We start from the raw sequence: 14,581 nt of genomic DNA, 5'->3' as shown, positions 1-14,581 counted from the left end.
GGTTCAACTTTTTTTTTTAAATTAAACGGCCAAAGTTATCTCAAATTCGTTAAAATAATGGAATTGTCAGTTTTCCAAATAACTAAAATCTTTGATGCGAAGATTATGCGCTGTGTTTCGAAACTGTAATTATGTCCAATAAGGGCACTGGGCCAGAAGAGGCTTAGGGATGCAGCGCTCCCTCCCTTCCAGGAGCTGTGAATACTTGTCATTACGCTGGGTATCAAACGAGGCTCGTCGCCCTAGAAGTTAATCTCGTAGTTAACAGCCGCTGATTGTATTTCGTTATTAGGAAGATCATTCAGGGGAGCAATTTTTAGCAATGGGTGCTTATCGGAGCCAAAAATTGGAATGTACTTACTTGCATAAAACAATATTCCAGGTCTCTTGTCTGATTTCAGTTCCACAAAGTACGAATTCATCACAAGTGTCGTGTCTAGTTTGGCAACAGAAAAGAAGTGACATTTTCCTCATTGGCTCTTGGTGGGTTGCGAAAATAGTGAAAGTTTAGTTTTAAATAGCGTTCTTTCGCAATGTCTCGCCATGGTTATGGAAGAAATTATTGAGAGTAAGTTTGGTATAAAGTTTAACCGATAGAAACTTGACAGTCTTGCCCAAATAATAGAACCTAAGTTATATCCTCGTCAAAGCCAGGCGACTTTTGTGTTGAAATTATAAATTTTCGGCGTACTTGTTCGTTACGAATTGCTTGAAAATGATTTGAAAATTGGCCACATAACTGGTTTTTTTTTTGTACAGGATTCATCATCAATTACTGTCTAGACCAGAATGCCAAGTTTTATGTAAGGAAGATTCGGGGGAAATTCTCCTGCTGATGCCAATCACGGCAATATTAAAGAATCGCTCCGCTAACTCTGACGACTTGGTTGTGCAGGTCTTGGAGGTTGGTATTACGTGTTGGTACTGCCCTTCAGTGTACCTGTGGTGCTGTTGCTGCTCTACGTGCGTTGGCTTGGCTGGCAGCTTTTTGTTAACAATTGAAGTGGTCGGCAGCTGCTCCGGAGGTCAGTTGTAGACGGTTTGCTATAGAATAATAATTCATAATAGTTAATTTTGCTCTTGCGATGCGTTTGTTAGAAGTATGTACTGCCGAAAGGTTAGAGAAACACTAGCTGAAAGATAAGTTTATTATCACTCTACTTGACTATTCGGTAATCGAGTTGATTTTTCTTACTTGAATGTACTGCAATATCCTTGAACTGTCTACGTAAACGGATTAATATTAATTGTATTTAAGAAACGACTACACCTATGACTACTATAGAAGTTTCAGGCTGAGTAATTGAAGCAACTTGACTAACTTCGATTATGAATCTCTTCGAGTATTCTGCTTCCTGCCGCATTTTTCTCAACAAGTAAGAGAACAATTGCAAGTGTTGCGTACGTAGTTCATGTGCTGTATCGCTAAGGAGTTTCGCTCGAGCTCCATCATCTTGAAGGCACGCTTTTGTATTCCAAGTTAAAAATAGCAAAAAAAAAAAATCCATGAAAGCCACGTGATATAAATCAACAAGATGAGACACAATTTATTATTTTCTACGAGATGTATGATCGGAGTATGATGAACTAGAACAATGGATTAGGATAAAATTGTGCTGCTAAGCGCTGATAAATTTACCGGCTGGTAGAATTAAAATCAGCACTTTCCTGCCTCCGTATTCACAAGCGTCTAATATAACTTGACGCATGAAAATAAGCAACTATTTTGAGACTTCATTTACACACGGAAAATTGATAAATTAATTTCAGTTGGCGTAAATGGTTTTTGCAAAGCCATTTTCATTTCACATTCAGTGAAGCAAATATCGAGCTAAAAGGATTGCATTTGACTTAAAAGCCTGGCATGGGCATGTTGAAGGAAGATGGATATGGCAGCGCCGGACCTGTGCTGCTGCCAGTGGGGTACGGTAGTGGAGGGTATGGTGTCGGCGCCGCCGGACCTGTAAATATTCCGTAAACGTTTTTCAAAAATTATAATGCTTCATTAAAATTTGTACAGATACGATGTTTGGCAGAAAGCAATTTCAATATAACTCGTGCCGACGATGTTACAAACAAAATGCGAATCAATATTCTGGCTTCACGTTGTGAAAATGAATAAATACAGAGGCAGGGATTCCCCTAATATAATTCACGACACATACCTGGTGCAGCTGATGCAGCACCGTTGCTAAAGCTGCCGCAACGGATAAGTTCCGCTACTTTTTCAGCTTTTATTCTTCTCACGTGCGCCATTGCGCGTTTCTCGATGAATTCCGATAAAAAGTCTTCTACGCTTAGCTCTTTATCCAGGAATCCCTGAATCACTTTCTGGAGAGAAATGAATAGATGAATGCATATGATTAGAACAATAATTGCTCCAAAATAATAGAGAAATCCTAATGTAGACAGTAGAAGATAGTAACGATTAAGTGCATGGTCAAGAGCTGTTCACATATGATAATGTATAGAAGTGAAAGTTATTCGATGCTAGTTATTACATCTTTTATTACCAGTTTGTATGCACTTTCATGGCCACGCAATTCACCTCGCTTTCCTCTTCCTTCTCATGCGCTGCCGTCTGCAGCAGCGCTTGGATCGTGTCAGGCTTGTACTGCCCGCTTGAGCTGTCTGTCGGCAGGAAACGTGCATTATTAAACCAGTAGTATTATAACTTGCATTATGTTTTGAATAAAAGTGCGAATGACGACACAAAAGCAGTGAAGGATCAATCTGTTTACAGGAAAGATGTTACCCCTGAACTTGGCAAATAGCACGAGATTCGTGACCGAATTTCAACTATTTCGCAGATCTGTCGTTAGAAGTCTACAGCTAGAATTACTTCATAGCTTTTTAATCCAGACAGACATGATTAGTGCTACTCTGACACCCACGCTTCATACACACTTGTTAGTGTTTAAAACCAAAATTTTCTCTTGCAGATATCTTGAAATACCGAACCAAACAAGATGGCTGACGAAAACGTCATAAATGAGGATCTCGACAGCCGCAACAAGGAGAAAAAGGAGAAGAAGCACGACAGTGGGGCAGCAGATCTCGAGCGCGTCACTAACTACGCCGAAGAGAAGGAAATAAAATCTGATGCAGATATCTTATCTGTGATCAACAACGTAAAGCGACAAGAATATGCGGACAAGGTGAGTGATCTCTAAGAAACAGCAGCCTTAATCTGAAAACCTTGTTAAATAGTTTTCATTCAGCAAGCAACAAAACCATGATTTAATTAATTTTGTTGTCGGCCCTCTAGCTGCAGCGAGACCAGGAGCTCTCTAAGGTGGCCATCAAGAAGCAGGACGTGGAGCTCATCATGCGCGAGTTGGAGGTGACGAAGCAGGTCGCCGAGCGCTCTTTGAGGGAGCACAAGGGCAACCTCAGTGCCACTCTCGTCATGCTCACCGACTAATTATTACTCTAGTGATCCTTATTAAATGATAATAAATTCAAGCGTTTCCCTCCGTCATTCTTGGAAGAGATTATACGAGAGAGCCTTCTTTTGAAGCGAAATCATCATCCCGAATAGAACATGAGACTTTTTAACCTTTTGTCTATTGACGGTTACTTTATTTATCAAGCTTCAGTTTCGAAACGCATTCACGAAGGTCAACCTAACCGCAGACAAACAGCAAAAGCTGGCCAATATGAAACGGCAGAAGTGGCTGAATCCGAGGTAGATGCAGGTGATTTGTTGCAGATGATATAGATATATAACTTATAATTTAACTAATTGAAGCAAATTCAGTATATATTACATTACAAATATATTCTTACCTGCTGCTGCCTTCAAGCTGGTAATTGAGTTCGCCAACTTGGACGCTTCTTCATACTCTGCTATCAGTGCCCGCTTGCCCTGAGACGCACAGAAAAAAAAATTTTTGGCGTATGGAGTAGGGCATTTTAATGTAAAGAAGGAACAATAAGTTAATATAAGTTAGCGAGTTAAGCTTATGAAAGGATCTCTAAAGAACCGTAATAGAATTAGAAATGAGCTGAATGAATGTAACAAAGTGTAAATTTGAACAAATATTGGAGGACAGCCAAAAATTCAGTGAAACGTAGCTAGGGAAGAGCGGCAGTCATCCTAAATGATCGTCTACAGACTCGCCGTCAACATTAGTACAAAGCGAAACTTGAGGTTTATTACGTCAGTAACAACGTCCTATAAGTGTCTTAGGCTGAAAAAATCTTAAATTTCCTGTTTTAATAATTTGACTAGCAATGAGAACACAAATAAATAAAAGCTCGCAAAGTTGTATAAATGTGACCGAAAAACGACTGAAAGCATCCAGTTTGGATGGCATATAACAGGTGCAAAACAATCCGGATGCAGAGTTTTCAACAAATATTAATTCAATATCAGACTTACACACCTCGGTGAGCTTGGGTTCCAATGAGATGTTGTGTTCAGCTAAACTTTTGTTGGCCACTAAAAGCATTTCCTGTTCTTGACTCAGCACTCGCATCTGTAGCAGACACAGAATATAAATGAAAAACACGTTAGACATACAGCACACAGGCTTTAATAATTGAAAAATAAATGTTAATACGGCAATTTTTGGATTGAATAGCAGGAACTGACTCCAATGTCCATCCTTTATTTGAGGCAACAAAATTACAAACAACAGATTACTTTCAGGATCACAAAATCATGACCCCATCCAACTGCAAATATTATTTAAGAAGATGCTTTTACGGAAATGAGAAGAGTTCTGTGTCAAGGTTGAGAGCAACCAGCACGAAGTAGGACTCTTGTAGGTATCAGGGTTGCGAGCAACCAGCACAAAGTAGGACTCTAGGAAAAGTAGGAAATAAGACTTGATTATCAAGCATTGTTGCCATTAAATTGCACTTTTGCTATACCTAACGTGACTTTTTTTATCTTAGAATCTTTACAACAGCTGGTTTCACACTTTTTTGTAACCAGACCAGTCATTGATGATTGAATCTTGCTCAAAAGTACATTTTTTTATGTAAAAATTATGCAGACACATTTTGTGCTTGTCATTGATCACTTTTTTTGCTTCACTTTTTAAGCTCTTTTCTTCACTTTAGATGCATTTTTTTATGTTTTTGTCAAAGAAACAATGCAATTTTAATGCAGTACTGGCATGACCACAATTAAAAGTGTCAACATAACATTTTGAGTGTACTAGTCACTGTGCAGGATTTTTCGTGAAAGCATGGAACTGCAGAACATCACAGTGCAGACTGCAGAGAGTAAATAAATATTAAAAGATCTATAGCAACATATAAGCATAAAAATCTACATCTTCTGAAGGTATTGCCAACACATACCATATCTCTTAAAATATCTCATAGTAGGTATATTTTTTTTGGCACAAAATCTTGAAGGTTTGAGTCGTACTGGCAACAAATCCTCAATGACACTGACAAAACTTTCTGCCTAAAATCTTGATCTTGGCAACACAATTGCCAAGTTATACTTAGTGAGAAATGCAGATGCTCTAGTTTTCACAGAGTGATGAAATTGTAAGGAATTCCAAAATCCTATTCCTAATCAAACAAAAATAAACAACTTTGAAGCTACACAAAATCATATACACCAAAATTATGGGATTTTGGAGCCATGTTGTATGTACCTACTATTAGTAAAATGTAGAATTATTGACCTCCATTGAAATATATATTTGTTCAATTGAAAATTACATGATATTCATGCAATTTCATGCCAAGACTTGAATCAAAGTAGGAAATTTGAAAGACAACAAAAATGTTAGTCCAGATAGTCAATTTCACCTGTTCCCCAAATTAAAAAAAAAAGGCAGAACAACTTGTGAATGAGACAATACATATAGACAATTTTATCTGTTCTATTGGTCCTTGCCTAATTTCTGTAATAAAAATTTATAATATAAGAAATTTTTTACAATGCCTGCAATTTCTGAAAAATCACCTGATACAGGATAATTTTTACCTGCAAGTTTTGTAAAATTTTGCCCAATATTCAAGATTGACCCTTTCCTATGGGCCTAAACTGATTTTAGCAGTAAATATTTAAAAAAATAATACATTTTCTGAAAATTTTTGAAAATTATCTTTGAAATGATTTTTGTTTTTATTTTAGAAAAATTTTTGTCAATTATTCCAGATTAAAGTTCATGATATGAGCCATGGGCAGAATGATGTGTAAGGTGCACAGGAATTTACACTGCCATTTTATTAATCTGCATGATGTGCCATAATATGTTAAGCTGAAATGTGCCATGCACCATAAATATTTTAAAAATGAATGCAAAATTGCATAGGAACATCTATATACCTGTGTGGCACAACTATGCACTTGTTGTGCACAACTATGCACAACCATGTGCCAGTGCAATATGGCCCCATGCATTGATACAAACATGTTCTAAGTCCAAAGTCAAGTTTAAAATGCTTTAAATTATACTTAAAGCTGCACATCTATTCACTTAATAAAAAAAACAGTATCAAGTTGAGTCATGCAGCCATGTTGCTATCTGTCATCAGTAAAATTTTCTCCAATGAATGAAATTACTGTCAAGAGATTGGTGAAAATTCCTCCTTATATTTGTTACCTCAAACATTAGTCATGTTGCATAACATAAAATCCTGAATATATTTCAAGAACTTTGCTTCAGTATTTTTACCTTTAATTTATGGAAGTATACCGTATTCTACACAAAATATATTAAAAATGCAAGTTGATATGTAGGATACCATAGCATGAAACACAATAGAGCACTGAATACTAGAGTAGAATAGAAAGCATAAAATACCACCTACATGACAAGGCTTCATCATATATTGCAGTTCTGTAAATACTTTTCAGAGATTTTTTTCTTACTACCTACTACCTAGTGGATATATTTAAAAAATTTTAATGAAAGCAAAGATTGAAAACTTGATGTTCAATAAAACTTCTGTTGTGATGGTTAAGCTTTGATTAGGTTCAAAATAAATGACAACTGTTTGATAGTGCAATGCATGATTATGTAGGTGTTTAGTGTTACCTGAAAATCTGTAATCAATGAAACTTTTATCCAACTCATGGTTCATTCTATAATTGTTGTATTTTAAAAATGGCAAATGTCATTATTAAAACCATTTTCTTATAAACTTTTGTGCTTGCAGATCTGCTACTACACAAGAGCAGCATGCATCTTGAACATTGATGTGAGGAAAAAATTTCATCTTTGACCAAATTTATGGCCAAATATTACTAACGGGCAAATAATCAAGTTTCAAATATCATTTCTTCCTATATAATTGGCATAAAATATTCTTATTATCAAATTTCATATTGTTATTATCAAATCAAATACCATATGCAAGTTAATGCTACAAAATTAAGAGAGAAAGATATTGCGGGAAGAAAAAAAACTTGAGCTATAGTTAGTATAGTATGCATACGCATGTTTAGTCATGACAATTTATAATNATGTTGATTATTTGACACAAGAAATTTTATTTCAATTCATTGGTTAAATTTTTTGGGTCATAATAAATTTTTTTTTAATTTGTGATTTGACACTATGCAGACTGGTGTGCAGCTTGCAAGTTGCAATTAATAGCTTGGACACTGCCTGGATCTGTACAAAAGTCTATGCAAAGTAAACAAATTTAGCTTGTTTTGCACAAACTGCATGGACCCTTGGCTTCAAAAATCTCATTTTGAACAGGATAGTAATTCTGTGAAAAATCTACATCTTCCTGACCTGAGTGTGGAATTACTGGAATATGAGGCCATTTTGGAAAAATATGCAAAAGCCACTAGTGAATGAGTCAACAAAACAATATTGTTCATGCTTGAGGTAAATTTCACTTATTTTTATAACTTTTACCAAATTTCTTGCATTCAAAATTTTAATAACAGCACATTCTTACCTGCAATTTTTGAAAATTTCCTGGCTGCAACTTTCAGAAATTCTGCCTGTATGTAATAAATTGTACTCAGATTGAATAAAATGGACAGAACAAGCAAACAACATGCTCAATATTATGACAAGAACTTTTTAATATACGTATTCAATAATTCAATTATTACCTGAGGCAGGTCAGCTATCATTTCCGATAGCCTGGTGTCATCATTCATTAACGATCGAAGTTCATCCACAGTAAGATGTCTTATCAATCCCGTAACAGCTTCACTTTGAAGGTCCATTATGACTTTATGAGTTACGTATATTTTGCTGACGAGTGGCGATGCCTATTTACCCGGATTTAAAACGTACACGTCGCCTTCTTATTTGCACTGTATCTACACTGACTGTAAGTATACGACTATACGTCTAAAATCTAAATCTTTGTTTATAAAATTGATAAGTGAAACTAAATCGCGGAAAACGAGTATCAGCGAACTCAAGTTTAACATGACGCAATAGCATCCTACACGAGAGAGGCTAAAGAATAAACAAATTTTACTTAGGCTGCTCACCACTGCATCTTTTTACTCATTTCTGATATCCTAGTTAAATAATTTAGAAAATAAAAAGGGCTGAGAAGTTTAGAGTAATAACTTTTAATAATATTTTAATCAAATGTTCTCTCCTACCAACATTAAATATGGATGCATATCCTCTGTTTGAAGAATTGTATTATTTACGTGTCGTCATATATTTTTTCAAAACTTTTTAGAAATGTGATGCTTGCTTGCGAAGAAGTTTAATTTTTGGTTCCGCACATGACCCATTCCGAAATTCAATTAGCAAACACAAACTGCTGATTGAATTCAATCAGACGAGAAAATGCTGTAATGCTGTAATGGATTTTCAGGCCGAACGGATAACTAACAGAGTCGTGTAAAAATGGCGACCGTTAGCTTATCAAGCGCCACGGCACATTATAAGTCCGCTGTAATATTCCGCCACGACGAGCAGTCAGGACACAGCCGGCTGTTGTCGAGCAAGAGCTTTGCACGTGGCATCCATCTCTCACGTCGGACGCTAACAGCAGAAGGCAAAGAAGTGGTAGACTTCCCGCGGGACGCTCTCACTTCTGGGTACAGATTAAAAACAAACAGATGTCTTCGAGACGTAAAACTCAGCGTTCTGTTAACTTTACCAACATGGGGCAGCTTAACAATGTGCCCAGTTGTTGCGATGCAGTCGCTGTACCACTTTTATTAAAAAACATTTTGGAATAAAAATTGGGTCATCAAAATTAAAGGTAGAATGTGAGCAAAATCGTGCTTAGTAATAAGACTGTTCGGTTCAAATTTGCAAGGGTATGCCAGGATGACGCTTTGTTTTGCTGAATAAAACAAAACAACGTGTGCTGTTAATGATCGATATGGAGGTCGGTTTCAAACATCTTAGATTGATAAGCGGTCAGCTACAGTAGGCTGAGAGCCTTTTTGTTTGGCTAAAAAATTGTCCCCAGAAATAGTCCCAGAAGCATCGACCAAGTTATCGCAATGTAGAGAACACGATTTTTTAATGTAGTTTTGAATATCAGATGGCAGGCGGTTTGCTTCTTCACTGAGAACAATCCCTTGGGTAACATATATCATATCATTCATATGTTTAAATGGGCAGTAATCACATATTCTATTCTAAGCAGCATGATAAGATTGAAACGAAGTTTATTACGATTTGATATCAGACTGCAATTTCGATCAACCAGAATTTAACATCAAATCTACATCGAAAGTGACCTACTTTAGGTGAGACGTGAGGCAATCGTAATTCCACATTGAAACAATGTCGATTTACGATTATTCATTTTTGGATACGGTTCGAATCAGTTCAACATTAAAAATGCGACAAAATTGATGTGGTTGTGATATAACTAATTATTTTAAAGTGGAACTAACGTCATCGTACAATAATTAGATTCGGCTATGAAATCATCACATAATACAACGTCAGTCCTTCAACCAGCTTCCTGAGAGTTGTATTTCAGCTCCATTTCGACGCTGCATCAACGTAGAATTTGGATCGTAATGGGGAACGTTTTGGAAGCTGTTAGGCCTACGTTCCTCGTAATGGCATGGCCTAAACACTAAATTAATGACAATTAAATATTTGTCGAAAGGATTAGTTAGTCACTGTATAGTAGGCATGGTTTATAATAAATATAGTAGTTGACCAAGATAGGGCAGGTATACACCCTTTCACGGGCAAGTTACTGTACAAGTATATGATCTATTGAAATCGCCTCACAAAAAGCCCCACCACAGCTTCCTGTTTGTTTTTGAGGCGCCCTGATAATGTCTATTCTATTCTATTCTATTCTATTCTATTCTATTCTATTCTATTCTATTCTATTCTATTCTATTCTATTCTATTCTATTCTATTCTATTCTCTTATTATCAAGGGCAGGGAGTCCCACCCAGGCCTAGTGGTTAAAATTCAGAGTATCAGGAGTGGAGCAGAGAGGCGCGGGTTCGATCCCAGCTCCGTGCGCGTTTCTGGTCAGAATTGTAGCAGCGAGTTGCGAGTTCGAGTTCGAGACCGCAACAAGCTGTGAATGTTCTGCGATGTTAAGAATCGGCGACAGGCCTACGGCCTAATAAACGCTGAATCCGTTATTATTATTATTATTATTATTATTATTATTATTATTATTATTATTATTATTATTATTATTATTATCATTATTACTATTATTATTATTATTATTATTATTATTCTATAAACTACTTGGCGGTGGGGCGTGCCAGACACCAGGTCGTACCCCGATACTGCACAGGACTGCCTTTTAAGTGGCAAAAGGAATGCATGCTGGGTTATTAACATACGTGAACTTCGTTGTGAGTGATAAGATTTATAAAACATTAAGATAATTTCTAATTAATTTTAAATTCTAGACCATAAATGGTTCATTGATTTGAATAGCATTGATATTTAACCAATTTAAATAACAATAACAGGATATTATCTCGAATACCCATCACCGTTCAAATCATGTATTCGAATGCACGACGCCGAAGTGAAATTAATGTTTACTTTGATAAAAGCACGAAGTTTGCAGAGTGAGTTTTCTCATGCTGATCTTACAAGCCAAAGAACATCGACAATATAAAATTAGTACCTATGTAATGTGATAATAAATGTTCAATTAAATTTCTTATACCTGTAGAAGAGGTATCAGGCAAAGGACGTACGGGTGTTCAGTTGATTGCTTCTTTAACCCTTTACCGCCAATTCGGACTTCCAAGTCGCCTTTAAAAAAAACACCGGTTTTCTAATAATTTCACGTTTTCTTTATTTGTTCGAAAAATTCACACGAACAAAAAAGTCTCAGATTTAATTTTTACATATGTATACCAAGTTTCAAAGTTATCTGTCTGTAAATAACCGAAATATAATTTCCGATTTCCACTGGCAATTACCAATTTATTGTGGAAATTTTATTTCGGTTATTTACAGACGGATCTCTTTGAAACTTGGTAAACATATGTAAAAGATAAATCTAAGACTTTTTTTTGTTCGTGTGAATTTTTCGAAAAATGAAAGAAAACGTGAAATTCTTAGAAAACAGCTAAAAAGGGGGTACTGTAGAAATCTATCTCCTCCTAGGATTCTCAAGCTACAACATCGTGTTCAGTAGAGCGCGGCAAAGTCCCGAGCGCCTCGAAATAGGCATTCAAGGTGGCATGGATACAAGACTAGACGTTACTGGAGCTGAAATTCAGTCAAGGATGGTGGGAACGACTGCATGAGCACCATCCAACACGACAGCAGCCGGGTAACTAAAGATCAACGTCTTCAGGTCGTCTATTTATGTGCCCGGCCGGTAATTTTCGCCTATCTTAAATGTGGAAGAACTCCCCCACCATCCCTTTCGCGAACTGTCGTCAAGGCATAAATCAACGTACAGAGATGATTTTGGTACCGTTGGATAGGTCAGAATGTCAGCTTTAAGGTGAGAATAAAAACCGGTAAAGTGAAATTTGCGATTTTGATTCGGGCGGTAAAGGGTAATTAACCTTCGGTTTCACAAAAAGATTTCCTCAAAGTTTTTAGAATTATTTGATGAATTTACTTACTCATCAAAAATGTCAGCCATTTCATGTGCAGCAGCTGATGCATTTTAATAAAGAAACATCGCAATTTTCAGGTGTACTAAAAGTCTAAAGCTATATATGGACCTAATGTGGAGTATACATAGTTTAGTTATCTATAGTATACTTGGGTTCTAGGATTAATTAGTCATTAAAACTACATTAAACTATGTAGTAATAAAACCAAATCGGTAAAGTAAACGCAAGGTTGCACATATTGCACATGTTTTATTTGCTGTCATTTATGTTCGCTTCAATACAAATTAACACATAAATTCCAGGTAATCACAAAAATCTGCTTGTCTAAGAAACGTTATATTCAAATATTTGATCGAGCTCAAATCATGAATTTTATTGAAAAAAATTATCATTCGTTATGGCGAGTTTAAATACTTTATCGAAACTTAGACAAAGATTCTCCGCGCTTGAAAGGATGAAATGAGTAATCGTTCATCAATTAAAATGGCAGCCAACGTTCGAAGCAATGATAAGTACATGACTATGGCTTACTTCTTAAATTAACGGATTTGAGATCTGGTCCGAGAATATTTGGGACATTTGTTACAGACTTACAGTCATTAATTCTTGGTTGTTGATCAATAATGTTTTAAATATATACGAGCTTTACGACCGGAAAACTCCTCAAACGTACAATGAAATAGCCTTAAGAACGGAACACTTTCATTTCTCTTAGATTTCTTCGTGTACCATTCAAATTTTTCAGAAAACTCGCTTGGAAAAAATTGCTCTGACAAAACAATTGGATTTAATGAATATCAGCGAAATAAATAGAAGATATCATTAATTCTTTTTACGGAGACTCGACAAATGAGGTAAAGCGCACTTCTGTTGCCTAAGAGCGCCAGTCATCTTATTGACGATATATCACACAATACACGTAATAAATATGTTAAATAGCTTAAGAGGTAAAGTTGAGATTGTCTCTCGCAGAGTAGAGTTGGAATTGACACCAGCAAAACCGCAGTGTAGTTTTGGTGTAGCTCCCCTGAGAAAAATGGTTTGAATTGCGGTCTCTAATATGGCCGAAGAATTTCTTGTACCATGTTCATGAAGAAACTGGAAAACCAATGCACTAAGGAATGCAGAACGATGTCGTCGCGTCCAGCGAACCAAGTAACTCTATTATATTACAGTTGTGGTAGCGGAATGGTCTTCTGATGACGTGATTTCGGCCGATGAATCGCGTTCTTGTCATTACGAAGCTTCCGTTTTGATGGGAGATGGGGTGATGATCCCATTCCAAGATATTTTGTATTGAATTAATAACCATACTGTGTAAATAAAATTCGCTTTGCACTTTTGTTGTCATTCATTTGCATGAAATTGAACAAATTGAGATAATCTCACGTTATGAAACATTTCGAGAGCTTACAATTACACATCAAGTAAACAACTCTTATAAATGTTCGAGGAACACAATAAACTATAAATAAAATAACAATAAACTTAAGAATCCTTGGACTTTGACATGTTATGGATCCTTTTCAGGTCAGACTAACATTTTCAGGACATCTCCGGCAAAGATCACGAAAGAAATCTGAAAAGAATATTGATTCTATTCCAATTTCTTATGAGAAATTCCAATAAGCAAATAATATTTCAACCTCGCATCGTTTGGGATGAATAGCGAACTTCTTCACCCCAATGCCTGGTGACGATCCTCGTACCCGGTCATATGCTATCCTCTTCACCTCAACGATGGTGGACAATCCTCGTACCCGATCAGATGTTATCCTCCTCACACCAATGACTGGTGATAATCCTCGTACTAAGTCAGGTAGTATCCTCTTCACTCCAGTGACTGGTGACAATCCTCGTACTCGGTCAGGTAGTATCCTCTTCACCCCAATGACTGGTGACAATCTTCGCATTCGGTCAGGTAGTATCCTCTTCACTCCAGTGACTGGTGACAATCCTCGTACTCGGTCAGGTAGTATCCTCTTCACCCCAAGGACTGGTGACAATCCTCGTACCGTCAAATGCTTTAAGTCGTATCCAGAATTGCTAGTTCTTGCTTTCCAACCTTCACTTGGCAATAGCTTGCCTGCTCTAAAAAATTAAAAAATAATTAATGTTCGTGGAGACTCATGGCTCTTGTCGTACTTGATTTTTCGACAATGAAATTTGATGGCGTTTTTCGTAGCAGTTCGATATGAGGATTGCCAGCGGACTGCTGATTCATTTCATTGTAGCACACTTCAATTTAAATTTCAATTTGAGTTTTGTAGACAGTTCAGTTTGTATTTCACGCTCATTTTCATGTTCGCTGTCGGTGCGTCGTTTCCGGCTCTGAATTTAGCTTCGGTTCTGAATTTTCTGTCTTCTGGACAATTCCAGCGTCTTCATGTGTTTCAATCCCGAGGTCATTTCGTTTTAGCATTTAATCATTCACTCTGGTTCAGTTCCATCGTCATTTCAGGATTCATGTCCAACGTTTTGACTGGTTTTCAGCTTCAATTCCACTATTTTTTTCGGTTTTGGTTCCAGTTACAATTCTAGTTTCAATTCCAGATTCCGTTCGTCTCTAAATTCCAGTGTCGTTCACGGCTCCAAGT

At 36.6% G+C, this 14,581-nt stretch overlaps 2 protein-coding genes across 2 annotated transcripts; one reads left to right on the top strand and one right to left on the bottom strand.

Moving 5' to 3' along the window:
- Positions 1 to 50: 50 nt before the first annotated feature.
- Positions 51 to 3,464, top strand: LOC108675856 (huntingtin-interacting protein K). The gene is made up of 4 exons (XM_018163904.2): positions 51 to 568; positions 896 to 1,025; positions 2,943 to 3,158; positions 3,269 to 3,464. Exons 3-4 carry the CDS (start codon positions 2,970 to 2,972, stop codon positions 3,422 to 3,424), a joined length of 345 nt encoding a protein of 114 aa, XP_018019393.1. The 5' UTR covers positions 51 to 568; positions 896 to 1,025; positions 2,943 to 2,969; the 3' UTR covers positions 3,425 to 3,464.
- LOC108675855 (vacuolar protein sorting-associated protein 37B) lies at positions 1,135 to 8,326 on the bottom strand. The gene is made up of 6 exons (XM_018163903.2): positions 8,045 to 8,326; positions 4,389 to 4,481; positions 3,790 to 3,868; positions 2,549 to 2,631; positions 2,166 to 2,331; positions 1,135 to 1,961 (listed from the first exon to the last, which is right to left on the bottom strand). Exons 1-6 carry the CDS (start codon positions 8,159 to 8,161, stop codon positions 1,852 to 1,854), a joined length of 648 nt encoding a protein of 215 aa, XP_018019392.1. The 5' UTR covers positions 8,162 to 8,326; the 3' UTR covers positions 1,135 to 1,851.
- Positions 8,327 to 14,581: the final 6,255 nt, after the last annotated feature.

Source organism: Hyalella azteca, unplaced genomic scaffold (assembly GCF_000764305.2).
Source record: "Hyalella azteca isolate HAZT.00-mixed unplaced genomic scaffold, Hazt_2.0.2 contig4874, whole genome shotgun sequence".
Taxonomy (NCBI): Eukaryota; Metazoa; Arthropoda; class Malacostraca; order Amphipoda; family Hyalellidae; genus Hyalella; species Hyalella azteca.
This window is presented reverse-complemented; position numbering and strand designations above follow the sequence as displayed.

What these genes read in the sequence shown, in the direction of transcription:
- LOC108675855 (XM_018163903.2), bottom strand. Translation starts at nt 8,161, where the DNA reads ATGGACCTTCAAAGTGAAGCTGTTACGGGATTGATAAGACATCTTACT. An exon ending in TGATAGCTGACCTGCCTCAG is followed by an intron (nt 4,482 to 8,044) that starts GTAATAATTGAA and finishes TGTCTGCTACAG; the next exon opens with ATGCGAGTGCTGAGTCAAGA. An exon ending in CAGCTTGAAGGCAGCAGCAG is followed by an intron (nt 2,632 to 3,789) that starts GTAAGAATATAT and finishes TCCTGCCGACAG; the next exon opens with ACAGCTCAAGCGGGCAGTAC.
- LOC108675856 (XM_018163904.2), top strand. Translation starts at nt 2,970, where the DNA reads ATGGCTGACGAAAACGTCATAAATGAGGATCTCGACAGCCGCAACAAG. An exon ending in GACAAGAATATGCGGACAAG is followed by an intron (nt 3,159 to 3,268) that starts GTGAGTGATCTC and finishes TCGGCCCTCTAG; the next exon opens with CTGCAGCGAGACCAGGAGCT.